This window comes from Drosophila eugracilis, unplaced genomic scaffold, assembly GCF_018153835.1.
Source record: "Drosophila eugracilis isolate 14026-0451.02 unplaced genomic scaffold, ASM1815383v1 contig_445, whole genome shotgun sequence".
NCBI lineage: Eukaryota > Metazoa > Arthropoda > Insecta > Diptera > Drosophilidae > Drosophila > Drosophila eugracilis.
Genome location: NW_024573311.1, coordinates 2,659,190 through 2,679,585, shown reverse-complemented (window position 1 = coordinate 2,679,585; position 20,396 = coordinate 2,659,190). Strand labels below are relative to the sequence as shown.

Here is a 20,396-nt window from a genome sequence, read left to right as displayed (position 1 = left end):
ATTTTCCATTTCAGTCTGTATTATTCTCCTCCCTACTTTTTTTTTGGCTTGTTAAACCAAACTAACAGCTAACCATCTCCATTTCCAGCTGAAACCCTTTGCCAATGCAAAATGTCAACTAATTTTACGAAAATTATTTGACGCTTTTCCACGACGCATTGTCATTTTTTCATCCAGCCTTTGTTCGTTAATTTTAAAATTTCACTACGGAAATTGATTTGGCGTTATCTTTCCATTTCCACGCTTTGGTTAAATGTTTATTATTTATTTATTTTACTTTGAATACGAAACATTTTTTGTGTGTGGCCAATGCTAATTGCGGACTCTATAGTTAAAAATTGAATTTAATGGTTTATTAAGAAGAGAGTTTGCTGGTTGGTAGATCGATTCTTTGTTTAACAAATCTTGGACATATTTTATATGGAGAGTGGAGCTGCTCAGCCACCATTTTATTGCCAAGCTAATATGTTTTAGTCTTTAATTTATATGTTAATTACCAGCCATTTGTGTGTGTATTTTCGTGTGGGTGTCAGCATAAGGCACAGCCTGCTGTTGTGGCGCTTTTTGTTAATTATTTTTCCACCCACACACACACACACACTCGTGCATGTTTCTCATTTGGTTCCTCACTTCATATTGGGCTCCTTGTAATTATTCTTTATTAAATTTGCCAAGGAAGAGAAGGAAAATAATTAAAAGTAGTAGGTTTTCGTGTGTGAGTTTATTTATGATTATTGGCAGGCCCTGCTGAATTAATTGAGTAATTCGCTTGGCCTTGGATTTCTTTTTTTCTTGCTTAATATGTATTTATCATTATATCCCTGGCTTCGTAACCATACAAATTGCAACGCATTTATAACACTTACGGTCCTATCCCAAAGTTAATCGCACTTCAGTCAATCTTTGTTTAATCAAATGGCAGATCGACTTGTACTCCTTTGTGGTGGTTAGGTGGTTAGGTGTGTGTCAGTGGTTGGCCATTAGTTGCTATTATTATCCTCATTACACTAAATGATGGCTAATTTCTTTGCAACACTCTAAAATGGGCAAGGCCTTGGGTGTTTGGCAAATTGCCGGTCATTAGATTCGAATAGAAACCGGGAAGGAAAGATATTCAAGACTTCCACCCCATCGCCCATCAACCACAAGCAGAGGAGGTTTTCCTGTCCGTAAATGAAGCTATTAACTTATTGTGTGGTCATTATTGATTCCTTGTTGCTGAGGGAAAGAGTACACAGGGGAAAAAGAAGGTGGTATAGATTTATAGAAAACTTAAACAGCTTTAATTCCATCCATTTTCCCTATATTTTTAATTCAATAAACGTCTTTCGAAATGCCTCACATTTATCACGGAGGAAATCGAAAATCCCAAAAATCATGTTCACCTTTATCCTGATATTTATAGGCAAACAAAGAACTAAACTACTTAAGCTCCATTCAACCTTCTTATTCGGACCAAAAGAAAGTAAAAGTAATGCAATTTTTGTCATCTAAAGGTATTAGCCCACACACGTGCGCTTTGAGCCGTGTCAACATGCCAACATCTTGCCTTTCTGCCCCTTCTACGGGCAGCTGTCATTCATGCGACTCATGTAGCAAACATTTTCCAAATGAAAATCTTTTTCGTTTCGTATTAATCCAGAGTAACAAAAAGGAGCGGAAAAATTTCCCCGTGCGTGACAAATTTCGATAAAAAGGCGTTGACCAGCGACCGATGAGATGAAATCGAAGTCCAGACCTCGTTTCTTAACCCCTCGCTGCCCACGGCCATTTAACACTTCGTTAAACTTGAGCAGCAGGGTAGAAACTCCTGGCCAGCACTGTTTTGGCCATGTAGCAAGTGCACAAGCAATGCCCCCCTCGCCTCTTGAGGGCAAACCCCCCCCATAAATATTTCACACTCACACGCATGCAATAAAATGCAACGAATTACATAGTTGAAAATGTAAACACACGCAAAGGGTTAAGAAGAAAGGGCAGGTTGTATCAGTAACGGTAATAGAAAAATCGGAAGCCTAGGGAAAAACAGCGAAAATGCTAGCAGTCGATATACAGTAAAACAAGCTTAAGGGAATACTCAAGATGTATAATAAATAGCAACTCAGAATGGTGAAATCTTGATTGATACCTTTCTTTCCTTGGAAGAATATCTTTATGAAATTAAATAAATAATATTAATAATTAATATTATTTCTTAACTTAACTGTTAGCAACTTTGCCTGTAAAAGCCACAAATCTATACTCCCAGGATTGGCAATAAAAGTCAATAATGTGTGTTTCGCTATAGCAGTCGCAACTTAGGAATAATGACCAGACGAAATACGTACTCTTACTGTTACGTGAGCTAATACAGTTGCGTATTGTATTGGTCAGACATTTTGCAGTGGATGTTTTCTTCTTTGGCACGATGAGGGGATTTCCTCACGTCTGCTATTAAATTTCATAGCCCTTGCTTGTTGTGAATTTACGGCTGTTAAAGTTTTAAGTAGCCAATTGAACTGGAAACCCTGCCAGTGCCAGTGGGTGGTATTTTGCACCATGGTGCCAATAAGGGATGGTCCTTGGATGGGTCTGCGATAATACCTGGTGGTCACGTGCCCCATGTCCTGTAAATCGATTTTGTTCTTATGTTTTCAGGCTGAGTATCAATGAACGGACACCATTAGAAAGTCCTAAAAGATGTTTAGCTAAATGGTACGGAAAAAATAAACTGCAGTTGAAGGTATTCAGTTGAAACATTTTCTAATTGAAGGGCTCTAATGGGATTGGCAATAAATTTTAGAAGGCTTCTTTACTATTAAACTGTGGCTGTGGCTGTAAAATCTTAAAAAGATTTTAATTAGAGAAATAATTTAGAAAGCTAAATGGGTTTTGCATATATTTCCTAAAGGGCAGTGTTAAAATTCAATAAATTGTATATATAATTAATAAGAATTATTCTGTAAAAAACTTCTGACAGGGCAAAGGTCGGTACTTACCCTTGAACTGTTCCTGCGATCATATTTCAAGTACTTGAAGATCGCCCACCTCCACTATAGACTGATAAGCGCCAATGCTCTTGAAGATTTCCTTTCTCTTTTTTACAGATGCATTGATTTCCAATCAGTTTGTTTTTTTTCGGACTCAAATGCCAAATCGATCGATACGTAGCGGTCTTATCAATTTTCGAAAATAGATCCGGCGAGGGAGCTCTCTTTTTTCGAAACAATTTCTCTGAGTTGCGATCGCCGCCGCCTCTTAATTCGATCACGAGCATTATCACCGATCTGCTGAATACTGCCAGTTGTTATTTTATTTAATTTTTTGTTTTATTTTCTTAGTTTGTCAGAGTCTGTTGTCTTGATAACGTTGCTGATCGTCTCCAATTTGCTAAGCCATTTAATTCGACTATTTCTGTGTGTTTCGTCTAAGTTTTCGTTTTGTGCGTTTATAAGAAGAAAAAAAAATTCTGGCTAAAAAAATTCTTTAAATTAGTTGAAATTGTATGGAAAAGTGCCGTTATTGTCGTGGACGTTAAGGCAGTTAAAGAAATCTACAAAATTATTGTACGCTTATGTCATTACGTCTCGTAGCGTAGCGTAAAGTCACGTCTCACGTAAAACGTAAACAAAAAGTGCCTGTTTTGCTTTCTTTGTGGGTTTTTCTTGGTCTCTATATACAATAATATATATATTTCGATATCTGTCTGTGTCCTACATGCATATAAGAGTCTTATGTGAGTACATCTAGAGTGGAGTATCTTTAGTTTTTAAGCCTTTAAGTTTTGTTTCAATTTCAATTTCAATTCAATACCCAAGTCTAACCTCATTTAACTGTGTTGTCTCATTATAAACCACATGGGTTTAACTCGGCTATATAAATCAGTGAACGTTTATATATATATGTTTGTACATATATAAAAGTGTATAAATGTGCTTATAAATGCAATAAATCTTTGTTGCTTGGGTTATCTGTTTTCGCCTATTTGTTTTTGTCGTCGATGTTGATGTTGATGTTGATGCTGTGGTTTTTATTTGCCGTCGATGTGCCAATAAAGGTTTCCTTATCCTCAACATTGTGTTTACTTTTTTATGGAATTATAATTGATTAAAATGTTGTTATATATGCATATCGCATTTCCCCGGGTGACAGATTAATTTAACAAGTTTTTATTCAATTTATTGTTGCATTTATTAAATAGTTCGTCTTTGGCAGGTGCGAGAGGCTTTAGGCCAAAAACTAATTGAGAAAAAACTAACTTTATACAAAGGTATTAATCGGTTTTGGTTGGTTAATTTGTGGCCTTTTTTTTTTTTTGCGGTTTAACAATAATTAATTCCTAAGGGGTAACTTTTTCAATTGAAAAAGCCATAACTTATCTTGTTAGTCGAACTTTTTCGGTTGATTTAATTGAGATTTTGTTGTATTTTCTATGTAAAAATTGTTTTTAATTACAAAATCAATAAAGAATAGCCAAGTATATATTTTATTATTTAATATTTACTGTTTTCTGAAAATCCCTCAACAAATCAATTGGCAAATCCCAGAACTTTGAGCCATTCAATTAGCCGTAATTAGACGGAAGTTGCCGGTCTCTGCCATTGAGCATCACTTGTTGCATGAATAATGTTGCTGCCAATAATAATGCCGTTAACAAGGGGCGAGGAGGGGATAGGGAGCGTGGCCAACCCGAGTAGCGAGTTTTGTTTGCTTTGACAAATACAAGTTGCCTCCCGGAGCCATAATAATATTATTTATGATGCCCGGGAGAGGACATCGCTGAGTAGGAGAAAGGGCGAAGCTTAAGGAGCGGGAAACGATAGAACTGGTTGACAATTTATAGATGTTTCATTATTATGGTAACGTAAAAGGGGCGTGGTCTTAGCCTTTCGCATATAAATTGCATTGACAGAAGGGGGAGAGTTGGAAAAAAGAAGCTTAAAGATTTTTATTTCTTTGCTTGTTAGCAATGTTTTAAGATGAAGGAAGCTCTCTAGCGTGCTTGTTTTTGTTTGTGATTTTGTGATTGTTTTCTGTTTTTTTTTTTTACACACACACATATACATTTTGTAAGACTTTTTATTGTCTCTACTTGCTTCGGTTCTCGTAATATGTTCCCAATGTATCTGTGGGTTCTTGGGTTGTCCCTTTTTCTTCTTCCTTTAACGCATGTCAAGCAGGAAAAGCTCCTTGTTTACGCTTTTCGTATGATTTTCCTCTTTTCCTCCAGCTTTTAACATATGTTTCACTTATGTTCCAAGCCATTTGTTTGATATTTACAAAACAAAGCAGCTCTGACAAAACAAATGTATATTGATGAAGATGTCTTGGCAAAATATATATCGTATACATATCTATTCTACATTTTGGTATATAAAACTTTACTTTGTGCCTTTACAGCTAGCCAGTTCTTGCCCTTGGAGCAAATTAGCTAACTTAATATAAACTTTTAAGCCTTAAAATAAGTTTGGGTAACAGCCTTTAAGCCTCGGGTTAAGTTAACAGGTGAGTAAACTTAGCTGTTTATTGGCGAAGGTAAAACTTGGTAGATTTCAGTTTCAGATGTTTGAAATGTTCTTGGAACAACGGGAAAACTTTTACTTCTATATTGGGAAACCTTTGAAATGTTTTTGGGTTATATTCCTAAAATAAATACTTTTAAAAATAGGTTCCTAGAGGAAAGTGCTTAAAAATTAAGATAGCCCACTTTTAAACTCTTATGTTCAGTTTGTTAACAATGTTTTTTAAAGAAATAACCTAAAATAAAGTATTTTTAACTTAAGTTACACTCCATTAACATTGAATATTTGGAGGAATTTGCATTTTAAAATGCATTAACAATACCCCTATTTAGTTCCTTTCTTACCCAAAACTTCCAAAAACCCTCCGAAAATCCTACCCCCTTGCAATGGTTTTTCTCCTTTTTTCTTAAGCATTTCTTTCCTACAATTGCCATGGTTATCCTTGACAATTATTTTCCGCACTGAAGACTTTCTAAATGCAGCACACCATGGTGGATCCCTTATAATAATTGCCTAGGCCAAAAGGACCCAGCAAGAACCCGACCATCTCATTCTAGCCACCTTAATTGCAGCCGTCTTCTCTCTCGACTCCTAACCGAGTCAACTTTCCACCAACCAGCACTCAACACTCACTTATTATTAAGTTGTTTTCGAAACTAGCAAAAGGAAAAACACAGAGGCAGCAGCAACGGCAAGAGGAGGAGGCGGAGGAGACGGAGGAAAATCCTACCCCGGGAAAAGTTAAATTATAAAATCGTCAAAAGTTGACGAAGACATTTTGCGCCTATGCAAACAAACACACAAGGAAAATGCTCGACCAAAAAATGAGGAAAATTGCTGGCTGAGAAGGAGGAGAAGAAGGAAGAGGAGGCGGAGGAGCCACTTAAGATGCTTAGCGCCATGGCAAGCGAAAATAATGACGCTCATAAAAACTAACTAAACACAAAAATAAAGCAAATATATATATATATGTTTGTACTTATATATAGGATGCTCTTTAGGTTGGGGAGTGTTTTTAAGCTCGAAGGACGCACGCTTCCTGAATGACAACGATAATGATGTGCGATAATGTTTGTTGTTTCTTCGTTTGCTTTTGTTTATTGTGCTTTTTCATTTCACAATGCTCGAAATAATGATGAAGTTGTTATTGTTGTTGTTAAAGCTAAGACAACTGTCAAAAGACTTTGCCAAAGGATTAGTCGAGCTGTTGTCTTTCGCCCTGCTATACCCTGTAATAATAATAAAAGTGGGGAAGGATGTTTTGTAAGTTGTTTTAACATAAACACTAAAAACTAACAGAAAGGTTAAAACAAAGTATGAAAACTTAAAAATTACTTTATATTTTTTATTTATGCTCATTTTTATAAAATTCCTTTATCGTTATATTAATCTTAATAGGCCTTTTGGGTTTCAAAGCTATTTCTGATTAGTAATTAGGAAAACCTTTTTCATATGGAAAAGGAAATTCATTTAATTACTAAGTATTTTCATAGTCGATACAAACTTAAATACCACTTCTGACTGGTTTCCATTGCGCCTTTCCATTAGTTTGGTCCTGTTCTTATCGCAGTCGTAATTAAAATTGCAGCAGACGTAGTGAAGTTTTGTGCTTTCTTCCTCTTCGACACCCGCTCAGCCACTCTTCGATTTAATCGCTTTGACTGCCTCCTGCTGGTTGTAATTTATTTATTGCCCAAAATCGTTCCCACTCTTGATTTAACCTCCCTTTCCCCACTCTTTGGTTGTTGTATTTTTTAATTGATTAGAAACTTGAGTTTTGTTTTGTTTCTTTGCCTTCGATTGGCAAGAAGCCAGAAAATTTTCAGCCTCATTGAATTTCTTTGGGGGTTTTCTTTTTGCTCATCACCCTCTTTGACTCTCTTTTTCGATTCGCCAATTTTAGCAAATGACTTTCTTGGCAAAACTTTTATATTTGTTGATTCATTTATTTATAATGTCAAACGTTCGACTTGGCGAACAGATGAGATAGAGTTTGGTCATCAGTTAATGAAAAGTCTAGGAGAGGACTTTCTTTACTTTACTTTCGAATTTCTAAGAAATATGTAAAAAAAAAAAAGTTACAATCAAAGTTGGCTGCTTTGAGAGCTTGTCAAAACGTTTGAATGTTCAAATTAATTTTTTTAGTCGTAGTGTTTCCAAATCAGATTGTGTAGCGTACATATAATTTTATAAAAGTTCATCAATTTTCGGCTTCTTGGTGGCAAAATTCTCAATGTGTTAACTTTTCGGCCGTACCGCGTCACGTTCCATGCTTTTATCAATAATTAATAACAAATAAAAAAAAAAAAACAAAATATATATATATATGATTATATATATATATATATAAAGAAGAAGCTGCTCTCTCACCAAAAAAATAAAACTACAAAGGAAATAGCCTAGTTCTCCGCTTTCGGCTACAAAATTTTCAAGTGTAAAGAAGGAAAAAAGAAGAAATATTACAAATTCCTGCAGCCAGTGAAATAGGTGAGTGCGAAAAAGTTGTCCAAGTGTCGAGACCCAAAACCGGATATTGTGTAGTTGTCGAGTTGGGGCAGAGTGAGTGTTGGGGGGGGTGGATTAGTGTGTGGGTGGAGGACTGAGGTGTTCCTCGACTGCATGACAGATTATCGCAAGGACTCCCCGTCCTTTGAGTGTTCTCAACGGTTATTGAAATGGCTGCAATTGAGTTCGGAGTTCTCGAAGCTATTTAATTGCTGCCTGCCTCTAAGATAGAGGTGGTCGAACTTCCAAGGCTTTTTTGTTTTATCCAAATACTTATTTTGACATCTGGATTTTGGGTGACACTTAAATCTTAATATTTCTTAAGGGGAATTATATTTTAAAATGCCATTTCATATTGCTTAAAAATCAACTGTTTTACAATGGAACCAGTAATCATGAGCGTTCTGAAATTTGAAAAAAATTATCAAAAGTAATATTTTCAGATTTTAACGCCATTTGGATTGGGAATCGACTTACAAGCTCAACGAGGTTTAACACTTAACATTCTGATCATTTTTCGCTTTGTTATGGTCAAAATACTGACTTTTAGGACGAAAAATCTGGATGTGCCAAATGTTGCACTTTCGGAGGGATTCTATCATCTAATTTTGAGAAAAATGGCAAAAAATTTACATTTTAAACTATGAATGCAGTTTTATTGGGCATTGAATTACAATTCTAACGAGTTATAATAAATATTCCAAGTTCTGACCATTATTGGCTTTGTTATGCGAAAAATACTTATTTTTAGGGTGAGAAATCAGAGTAGTCCCAATTTTGGACGTTCATCTAATTTTGCGAAAAAATGCAAAAAATATACATTTTAAACTGTGAATGCAGTTTACGACCATTTTTGGATTTGCTATGAGAAGAGTACTGATTTTTAGGGTGTAAAATCCGTGTGGATTTTCGCCCTTTTTAGATAAAAAAAATTGACATTGGACAAAAATCTGACAAAAATGAACTTTTTCAATTTAAATGCAGTTCGATGCAGCTTAATCTGATTTTCTTAAACTGAAAATTGTTACCTAACTAACTAATCCTTGACCAATTCCCCGTGTTCAATCGAAGTCTTTTGGGCCATCTCTAGTTCGGGTCAATGAGGATGGAGCTCTGAAGAAGCAAGCAAGCAGTGCTCCTCCTTTACCCGCAGGTGTTGTAAGCCAGCAAACGAATCCTGGACCAGAGCCAAAGCTGCTTTCTCTCAAGTGCTAACTAATTTCGTTGTTGTCCTTACCGCTTCCGCTCCAAGTCCCTTCGCCTCCAAGGATGCTCTCTGCATCCTCGAGCTTAGCCTCATTCCCAGGCTCATCCTCATCATCGGTGGCGTCTTCCTGCAGTTTCGTTTTTGGTGTCAGCAACATTTCTTCAATTGGTTTCGTTTTGCCCTGCTGTTGTTGTTGTCGTCTTTGGTCCTTCGTGTCCTTTATAGAGTTTTATGCGATTTTTCTGTAGATTTTTTCGTTTCTCGTTTTCCGTATTGCAATCTTTTTGGCAAACTCTTGTGTGGCGCACAGTTGTTGACTCTGTTTCGGGGCCAAGCCAATTCCTTTTTGGCCCTGGCCAAGTCATCTCTTGGCTTGTTTCTGCTTTTTATGCACTTGTGCTGCCTTCCGATTTTCTTCTCCCCCATTTCTTCTCCCCTCTTCCAAATACGCTTTTCCCCCATATGATCTGGCTTCTGTTTCGAATTTTTATGGCCGCCGTCTCAGTTGTCGTTCCTTAACTTGGCCGAAAGTTGAGTTTCTTTCGGTTAAAACATGTCTCATTTGGATCGTAACAGTTAGCTTAATGTTTATGGTATTTGCCGTGTGTGGAGAGTTTCACCTGATGTGAAATAGGAGGTTTTATAGTAGAGTTTGGTTGCGCTTTTTGGAGAGTAATTGGGGCTTAAAAGGAAGACTGAAGCATTTAAGGAACTCATTTATATTGGAAAATTCTAATTGTAAATTAAATTCTTTATTTTTTAGAACAGGGAAATGCAATATTACATTGCTTTTCTAGTTTTCAGGATTTTTTAAAATTAAAATTAAATTATTTAAAAGGAAAAAAAGGATAGGTTGGTGCTTATACAAAAATGTTTTTATAATTTATGTTAAAATTAATTTTTTAACTTGGAATGTGCATTGTGCAGCTTATAAAAATGAAAATTAGTAAAATGGTTTAAATGTGTTTTATTTTTAATAGTTGAATATTATTTTTTAACATTTGTTTTAATAGTAAAATGTTTAAGGCTTCAAAAACTAAAACTTAATCTGTGATCAATTTGTCAATATTTTTAACAACGGTCATATTTGATGAAAATAGTTAGAAAAGCAAACATATTTTTGATTTTGAAAGAATTAAAATTAATCTCTGAAAGCTTTTATATAAAAGCTTTCGTACAAGCTTTTTCAAGATCAGCTGTTTGTCTCTGAAAAGCATGTGCTGCGCTGCGCTGTGAATGGCAAAAAGAACAGCTGATCAGTCATAGCGTGGCAGAGCGAAAAGTGAAAAACTCTCTTAGTTTTATCGCGATTGCAGCAGTTTTCCCTGAATTCAGCCGTTCAGGAAGTGATGTTTTCTTGTATTTTCTAACTTAATAAAGTGTTAAATCACTGAAAAACTTAAAAGAATATCAGCTATAATTGTGAGTTGGCTTAAAGTTCAAGGCAGCAGTTCAAGTTTTTATACTGTAATTATTTCTCAGATAAACACCGGCAGAAGAGCGGGAGTCCCCCACTGCAGCAACGATCTTCACTCGCACCTAAACCCTCTCAGATGTTTTCATGGGTTTTACAAAAAGTGCAAAAAGTCTGGCCTTCTGTTATATAAAAACCAGAATCTTCAACTCTGATTTGTTTGTCAGAATTTTAAATCAGCCAAAAGATAAATTTTTGAGCAGATTCAAAAGCACTTTCAGTCCAGTCAAAATGGACAAGGTCTACTTTAGAAATGCCAGCGATAGCACAGATCTAGATATAGTCTTTCGCTTTGTAAACGCAAATCTAAACATAAATCGGGAGTTTAACTTACGTCGCCAAATGACTGAGCCCATAGAAGCTATATTGGCTAGGATTCAAAATAATGTACAAACAAAGCTGGCCAAGTCCTCCAAGAAATCCAAAAAACCAGCTCCCGAAATAGAAGTTAAGTTGCTGAAAGACAATAATGAGGGAAACTTCAAGGAAATGACATTCGGCGAGCTGTTTTCTAAGGATTTCACTGGAGTTAAGCTGCAGGTGTTGGATACAGCCTACGAAGTGGTCTTCAATCCACCTTGGATCTCATCTATTAAACTGCCTTCGTGCATCCTGGCAGGATTCGTGATTTACCCGACCAATCTGCAGATACAATTCGGTGAAAGGGAGTACAGCAAAGGTGTGTGGTTAAAGGCAAAAAAATCAACAGACGCCGAATGGACGCACTGCGGAGAAGGCTTTCAGTACCTAGTAAAACCAGAAGATGTCGGTTACTATTTAAAATTTGAATTAACCCCGAGAAATGAACAGGGAATAGATGGTCCTGTGGTGGAGAAGATATTAAGCTCTGCAGTGCAGGAATCACCAGGACTTTGTCCATTTCAAAAACGACAAACCCACACTCCTGATTACCTAAGTAACCCAAATGAGATTCGGGTGATAACCTATAATCTGTTAGCTGATTTATATGCCAGCAGTGACTATGCTGGTAGCACTCTCTTCTCATATTGCCCTTCGAAATACCTGCAAAAAGACTACAGGAAGCCGCTCTTCATCAACGAAATCATAGGCTATAACTCCGATCTTATTTGCCTGCAAGAAGTCGATCAACGCATTTTTGATTTCGATTTAAAGGAAATTCTGGAACAACCTCCTTACAATTTCCAGGGCCTGATGGCTCCCAAAGGGAAATGTGCCGAGGGAGTGGCCATTTTCTTTCGGAAATCGCGCTTCGAACTATTGGACTCTCAAGTTCTGCATTTAGGACCTAACATCCCCAAACTGCCCGTTTTCCAGAGCCTTTGGAATAAAATCAAAGTTAATTCCCAATTAGCAGATCGAATCTGTGCGAGATCTACTACCCTACAAACTTGTTTGCTCAGAATTAAGGATACGGATAACTATGTCCTTGTGGCCAACACGCATTTATATTTTCACCCAGACTCTGATCACATTCGTCTCTTGCAAATGGGATTTTCCATGCTCTTTGTAGAGGATTGCATTAGGAAAGCCGTAAAAGATTTTAGTATTGGAAGTACTGAAAATATTGGTCTGATATTCTGTGGCGATTTCAATAGCGTTCCCGAATGTGGAATCTACAAATTGATGACCGAACAGCTGGCGGAAAAATCTCTAGAGGATTGGCGTAGTAACACCGAGGAGGCGGTCACCGATGTTGAACTCTCGCAGCCTTTTAAAATGGTTTCAGCTTGTGGCGCCCCAGAGTATACCCATTATACGACACTTTTTGCGGGTTGCTTGGACTATATATTCTACCAAAACGACCGCTTCGAGTTGCTCAAATATGTTCCATTGCCAACGGAGGAGGAGTTGAAGGAAAATGCTGGCATACCATCAGCGGTTTTTCCTTCTGATCATGTGGCTCTCGTGGCCGATCTTAGGTTTAAGTCGGTTGTTTCTTAAATAGAGAAGTTGAGGTAGTAGAGTAGATGATGGTAGAAGATGCTTAGGTTGTCTAAAAACTCTGGGATTTCAAAAGCATAATTGTATGAAAATTAAAATATATTCTTAAAAATATATTTTGTTTATTTATTTTTCTTTCAAAGCATTTAAATTCTAAGTACTTCCAAAATAAAACGTTTAAATATTAGCTTTTTAAAAGTTAAACCTTTTGTCTTATTATCTCAAAAATACAACAAATATTTTCCTAAATTAAAACGAAAGAAAAAACAAAAAAATCTTCCAAAAGAAATTGCGGAATGAAGTGACAACAAATTGAGTAAATCCCTGAGTGGCTTAGCTCGCCTGCTATATAGCATCTGCCTCATGCCTGGCTTTTTCTGGCTCCTGTTTTCCGGCTGATTGCAGGACGCCGAGCAATTAACGTGAAAATTCGCCAAGGAAAGACCTTGTGGAGGTGGCAACAACAGAAAATCCGAGAGAGAGTGTAGAAAAAAATAGTATCCCAGGCCAACTGAAGTGATTTTCGCACTAATTAACTGCACTTAGTTGACACATACCAATCTATTCACACCGCCACTCTCACTCCCATTGCCCCTCCCAGGACAACGTTGTCGTTTGCCATAATCAGAGCCAGTGCAGCATTTTAATTGGTTTCCACACAGTGCTGCCAATATAAAGTCCCATATGTGCAATCGGAATTTTCCACAGAAATTATTAGAAAGCAAATGAAATGTGAGTGTCCCGATGTAAGCTACATTGCGGGTTAAGATTATAGTTATGAAAGTAATGATGGTTATTATTATTTAATCTTTGTTTTAATTACAGAATTCGTTTATGAAAATAACTACAAAACATCTTTAAAGAATTTACTTTACCAGAAGTTTAAAAAGTGACTTTTAAACTTTACTAGATTCTAGTAGCAAAATGTGCTATTTAAAGGGAGTTTTAAAAGGATACAATTTTGCATCTTAAAAATAGAAAAATAAAGTTTAACCAACTTATTTATACTTAAATACTATTAATTTTCCTATAACTGTACAAGTTCGTGTGTGGTGTTTTGTAAGCCCTGCAACTCTATAATTACGTGGGACCGTGTTGACAACTAACTTCTTGCTGTGAAGGAAATGGGAAATGCTGTGGGGAAGCAAGGAAAAACGGAGCTCTCTTTTCAATTCCCAGTTCAGCTTGCCTGAGCTACTCATTTTCCAGCACATATGCGGCATATTGTTATTGCACATCAAAGTGAATTCGCTTGATTTAGTCCTGATTTTTCCATGGTAACATGGGTTAGAGAAAATTCAAAAGAATTTAATGAGTTTCTGGGTATGGTTATTAAGTTTATTAGTTGGTTTCTGATTAGTTTTTTTATCAATATTAATAAGGTATTTCCTAATTTGACTTTTAAAATAAAAACCTTAAGAAATACTTTTTCTTATTAAACCTTATTTATGGCCCAAAAGTAATCTCAAATTTATTCGAAAATACATATTTATATGTGACTTTTTAAGCCCTAAGCTGGAGTTCATAAAAAACTGACAGCAAATTACCTCCCAACGACCAAGGGTCAGTAGCCAGGACATTTTATTTACTTTGTTGATTAAGCTAAAATAGCATAACAGCTGGGGAGAGAGAGAGTGAGAGAGAGATCATCCAAGTGGCAAAGTTACGAGCCAACTGCCAAGGCTAAAATCCTGCACAAAAAACTCCCAAAAAAATAAAGCAATGAAGAAAAAGCAAACGGAAGCATACGGAAATGCCAAGAGCGTGGATTACATTAACGCAGTATTTTCATAGACGAGGGTGTAGTAAGAAGAGTGGGGCTTGGATTTTGGTAGGACGGTGCGAGTTGGCAAATTAAACGCCCGGCCGGGTCAACTTGTGACACGAAACTCAGTTGCAGGGGTAGGTGGCCAGGAATGCTGAGTGGGCAGATTTTATACAGAGAAAAACTTGAGATTTAGAATTAAAAACTTGAAGTTTTTTTGTTAATACTTTCATAAAATTTAAAAGGCATATCAAAAAGTTAAAGTTAAAGTTAATCCTAAAATCTAAATGTAAATAGAAAAATGAAATTTATCACAGTATCTCTGAGTTGAGAGGGAACAGCTTGTAGTATTTGGCAAGTTCAGGGACATTGCCAGGGGACAGTGTCAAGATCAAGTCTGTGAGTCCGCCTCATTCATTCTACTTCCCCCCAAAGGTCTAGTCGGTTTCAATTAATTTCACGGCGAAGGGCATGGTACACGGCTGGCTGGGGAAAAACTAAAGAAAAACTGTGTTTTCCAGGCACTTTTGTGTCAAAAAGTTGTCGTCGCGACGTTTCCACTGTGTCGTCTCGCCGCCCGAGTTTCCCTTTTGCCCAGATTCCTCCCCTTGATTTCTTTCCTTTTTTTTTTTTGTATATTTTGCCCAGCCATTCCTCTAGTCCTTGGAATGTTTTTATTTAATTTTTTTTCTGCTCTCGAGTGCAGGAAATGCGTACTTCCTGTTTGTTGTCTCTGCAAGCTTTGGCATATTTGCGTGCCTGCCTCCTGTCTCTTTCTCGCCTTTTGGCAGCCTCTTTTTTCAACTCCCCCAGCGATTTTCCTTTATCTCTGTGTGAGTTTGAGGGACAATGAATGCACTTGCTCATGGTCTTGGACTTGGTCTCAGACTCTGTCTGCGATTCTGCTTTTCCTTCGACTTTGTGGGGGTCACCCCATAAAAGTTTTCCTTCCTACTGACGCATAATTTTACATGTTGTCGTTCTTGCTTTCCCTTCTCTTGCAGATACTCTAGGTTTGAGGATGTTAGGGTATATAATATTCGTATCGGGAGTACAAAAATAATAACATATTACAGAATTATCAACTAACTATACGTGGAACCCAATATATTTCCCTTTAGAACTTCAACTATATATTTCCAAAGCTAAACAGGGTATCTTATAGTCCTTAGTTTTTAAGGATTCTTGGGGCAGGCAGGCAGGAAATGTCTGAGCTCAATGCACTGCCCGTTCCGTTGGTTTTGTTAAAAACTTGCTACCATTTATCTGTTTTGTGTACGTGTATGTGGAGACGGTTCATCCTTCAGCTCCTTCCCAGCAGTTCACATCCCCGGGACTCCCCCAGTGTGGCAGATTCATCCTCTGGCTCAGAAAGGGTGCGTTGATACAATTTTTTTTGTAAAAGGCTCTGTGCAAAATTTTTCCGGCAGGAGCTTATTGGAATGGATAGATTGGTTGGAGAAAAAGGAAAGGTCTCTTGCAAGTTACTTCCTTTTTGTCCGCATTAAAAAAAGCCACCTTTCAGTGCTGGGACTTTTCTGTTTAAACCTTTTACTGGCCAGCAAAAAGAAAAAGTAGCAACTTTTAATAGAGAAAACATAAATAAAAGCGTATAAGTTAGTCCTCCTTTATGTCTAGTTTTCATCATCAAATCAACATAAGTCTGCCAGAATGATGGGTAGATGTTGTCATAGGTCAGTCATATGAATAGAGTCGCTTCGTCAACAGAAGTCCCCACCCGAACTGAAGTTTGTGTGTTCATTGAGGGCTTTGAAAAGGACTGGGAGAGTATACTGCCTTGTGGGCGTCTGTTTCTGTTCATGGACATGTATATGAGAATGCTCTGTGTTGACCTCTTTGCACTGCCATTTTCCCCACTTCTAACTACTACTACTACTACTACGAGTACTGCTCCATTGAGAAGCTTGGGGCAGCACTCCCATCATAGAGACAACAACACATTTTGGACACACTCCGAGCAACAAGGACTACAGCGGTATGAGCAACAAGCGGCGACCACAAACGCAAAGTTCTTCGCGTCAACTTAATGGAGTTCGGCAAAATGCCACCCAAATCACAGAAGGATAGTGTCTTATGTCGAATCTTGAAATACACTTTGGAGTCTTGTTTTAAAAAACTTCAAAGTGAAAATGATTTTTTTTTTATTAATAACTATCAAATAGCATAGTTTTAGGGGTTTTATTCTAGGACTCTGATATCGTATCCTGAACTCAGTCTAAAAACCAAACTAACCCAAACAGAGAAAGGGAAAATTGGAGACGAAAAGTGCACTAGGTTTTCACCGCAAGGTTCCAAGTGCTTTGTTTCTGTTGTTCCTTACATGGATTTTCAGAAACCGTCTCCATTGGAATCTCCCTGCCCTGCCCCAATGCGTCCACCACTTCTGGAGCTTACCACATGGTGCACTTTGTAATCTGTCGGCGTTATTGCATTGTGTGGTCGCCCGCCGAGGTGGGCGGTGTTCGGCTGTGTGTGTGTATGTAATGTCACCTAGACTTTTGAGTGCATTTTCCTGCGGTCGCTCTTTGCAGTTGCTCAAGAAGTTTATTGGGTTCTCAAGGAGCAGCCGCCTTTTGGAATTTGATCCGCTTTCAGGGCGAAAATTCACTAGAACCTTATCCAGCTAATTGATTTGTATCTTGTATGAGAATTTTATGAGGCTTTCCTCTTTAAATTGTTTTATAAGGAAAATTCTTATCAATCAAGTTTTTGGGTGCGGGAGACCGCAACAGCCACAAAGGAATTTCCACTCTCTCTGTGTCATGCGATCTGGTTGTGCCTCTTATTTTTCCGGCTCACCTTAACAAGAGCCTCATAATCGCATCAGGAATTTTCTTGTTAAGCGTCAAGAGAAACAAAATAAAAAAAATAATAAAAAAAAACAACGAAATTTTCGCAACTTTTAGCGCGCGTCGCGTCGCCGCAGAAAAAGTCAACAGAGCGGGGAAGTGGGAGGGCAGTATAAGAGGAGTCCTTTGTGGACCGGGCTTGAGGTCCTTTGCCTCTCCTCCCCTTCCCCCCCTCTTTCTCCCTGGATTGAATATACAAACAAGGAAAAGTTTGTAAACAAAAATTCTGTTAAAGGGCAGACTCTCCTTTATAGCGGGGATGGAAGGTGGAAAATCGGAGGTCTTTGGGGCTTTTGGGTTAGAGGTTTTCCTATGGGTTAAAGCGCGGGGAGCCGGGAAAGTTTTTACATCATGATGCGGCGATGATATGGCTCGGAGAGTGTGACAGGGACAGCGATGCTGTTGTGGCTGCCCTCCATCCACCTTGAATTTTCCCTCTAGACCCTTCCTCCCGCCACCTCATTACCCTCTGCTATGCTCCATTATTGTTGTAGTTTTTGTTGCGTATTTATTGTCGTCTAGGTTCAACTACGGCCCACATCCAGCTCCCAATCCCACGGCCATTGCTGTTGCTCCTGCTGATGATGCTGGATACATTCCGTTTCCACTTTAACTTGCCCCATTCATGCTTCTTCACTGCGTGATTATACTCTTTTCGGAGAGTTTTACTGCATTTTGCATTAAAATGTTAAGTATTATTTTAAAAATCTTGAAATATTTATTATATTTTTCATATATTTAATTTAACTTCTTGTTTCTGCACATATGAAAAGTAAATCTATAACTTTCCATAAGTCAAAAGCAGATATTTTTGAAATTTGTTAATAACAAATCTTTCTGGATCTGAATAAAAGAACCTTCGATAAATATATTGTAAAATAAATAAGAGTATTCAAAATATGTTTGTTGCGAAAACCAGGTTTTCCTTTTGTTTTTTCCTTGTTATTTTTGTTCCTTTTTCGCGGTTAAAGTTGCCGGCATTTGTTCTTCTGCTGGCCACACAGTTCGTTGTCAACTTTTGTGGTTGTTGTCCTGGTTTGTTGTTATCCTTGTTTGTTGCTATCCTTGTTTGTTGTTATCCTTGTTGTATGTCCATTAGTTGGTTAGTCGGTTGCTGTTTGCGGTTGGGAAATAAACTAAAAGGGTCTGCATTAATAGGTAAACTCTTTACCTACTTTAGGAACTAATCGAATGAGCTAAGTATTCTGTTAAGTTAAATTAAGATTAAAGGTTAAGGCGATTTAAAATTAGTTTCTTTTATTTATTGTTTGTTTTATTTTTCTTTGATAATTTATTTATTTTTTTGAATATTTTATTCTCCTCTTTCATTGTTTACATTTTGTTGTGTACAATTTTTGTTTTGGTTTATTTTAGACCAACCGTTATTTCCCAAACCGTTTCTTGAACTAAAATTTCCCTTAACCGCTAATCAGCTCAACGCCTGCGCGCTCTTTTCATGGGGTAAATATTCTCTTCGAAATCTTCAAAAATATCCCTTGGCTTGATAATAAACTTTATTTATTTAGCTTTAGAGAATCTTTTAAGATATTGAAATTCAACTTTTTAGTTTTCTTTCAGAACAAATGTTAAATTTAAATCAATTATCTTATTTAAAATGTTTATATTTCATGATAAATAAATAAATAAAAACATGTTTTGATAAACGAATAAATATAATATAAAATATTAATATAATTATTAAAAAGTTCTAGTTCTAGTAAATAAATTGTAGTTAATATGCTTCCACTTCAGTTCTTTCCCTCTATCCTCCTTTCTTTCATTCATTATTTCTAAAGACTTACTATCCTTGAAGGGAATGGCATAATGGCTAGGCTAACAGGTTGCTATGATGGCAACATGTGGAAGAGAGATTCCTAACGGTAAAACCCGAGCGGAAAGGCAAACGAGAGAAAAAGTACCAGAGAGTATGAAATTATTCTCTGTGGATTTTTAAATTTAGAACACAACGTTTGCCGCCTGTAAACAGAGAGCCAATTCCTGCAGGACCTTCGCCAAAGGACTCGGTGTGCGTGTCTGAGTGTGCGAAATTCAATTTTGACAATTTGCCGATTCCGCTGCCGAAGCGAAAGCAGAGTATTTAGTATAAATCGTGCTTTCAAACGGTGCGGATGTTCCTGATCGGCGGCGTTATCCTGCGTCGCTCGTCTTCGTCGATTGTCGTTAGCCATTGTCGTTTCGGTACCGTTATCGCGTAACGGTGCGCCCTCTTATGTAGGCAATACTTTTTGTAAAACTCACATTTAACTCTGCAATTAACCAAAAATAAAAAGGAGAAAAGAAAATTTTACAGGAAGCAAGGGCTTCTTTAATTATTTATTTTCTGTCCTTGCCCTCTCATTCGGTTAAGTGTACAATTAGGTGCGCCGAGAGGAGAATTCAATCAGTCAAAGTGGAAAAGAAATCTATATGAAAAAAGAGGAAAGTGCGTCTGTGTGTGCAATAAAGAAGGGACAGGCTCAAATGATAACAGTCGTAATAAAAGGCTTTCGGTTGGCCTTTGTCCTTTGTTGATTTTGCCGTGAATTCGATTTTCACCCGTGCAGCTTAAAGTTCTTTCTTGCCGATTACAGTGCAACATCAAAGTAAGGAAAATGTTTGTTTTCTTAGATAAAATAGCTTAATGCTTAAAATAGTGTAATGTTTCAAAATATTTGAGTGTGTGTGTGTTGTTTTTAGAGGGCTTATTCTTATTTATTTTAAAGAAGAGTCTGTTTATTTTCACTAGCAAATATTTTTGTAGTAAATATTGTTTTATCAGAAATAATTGCAAGATTAAATCTAACAATTGCCATGAATGTTACTTAGTAAAGAGGATGTGTTTGTAGACAAACAAGTCAATAGAATACTTTGCCTTTGAAAAGAAATTTAACAAATCAAAACTCATTAAAGTTTTAGGAAAAGGAAAATAAAATAGTCTGAAAATATTCCTGAAATATTCCTTAAATCATAATCACTCATATCTGTTCTTATTTTATACAAGATTATTCCAGGAATCTTTCCTAAAGTAAATACCTTTAAGTTGCATTTATCTGATTCTTACTGTGTCTCTCTGCTGTGTGTCAACGTGTTAAATGCAAATGAGTTTTGTGGGCTCGTTGGTTGGTTTCTCTCTTGCCTCTTTTTTTGACTG

The 20,396-nt window shown here is 37.0% G+C and overlaps 2 protein-coding genes across 3 annotated transcripts in view; both read left to right on the top strand.

The window, feature by feature from the left end:
• Window positions 1–3,340: 3,340 nt before the first annotated feature.
• Window positions 3,341–20,396, top strand: part of LOC108104055 (CUGBP Elav-like family member 2) — a 110,466-nt gene continuing 93,410 nt past the window's right edge. Inside the window, exons 1-2 of one of the 2 annotated variants that reach the window (XM_017209904.2) lie at window positions 3,341–3,715; window positions 5,380–5,484. The gene's annotated coding sequence lies outside the window, so the exon portion shown is untranslated. The remainder of the gene's footprint in view (window positions 3,716–5,379; window positions 5,485–20,396) is intronic. The other variant, XM_017209905.2, reaches the window with a different exon arrangement.
• On the top strand, window positions 10,683–12,610 carry LOC108104056 (2',5'-phosphodiesterase 12). The gene has a single exon (XM_017209908.2). The coding sequence runs from the start codon at window positions 10,775–10,777 to the stop codon at window positions 12,608–12,610; it is 1,836 nt and encodes a 611-aa protein (XP_017065397.2). The 5' UTR covers window positions 10,683–10,774.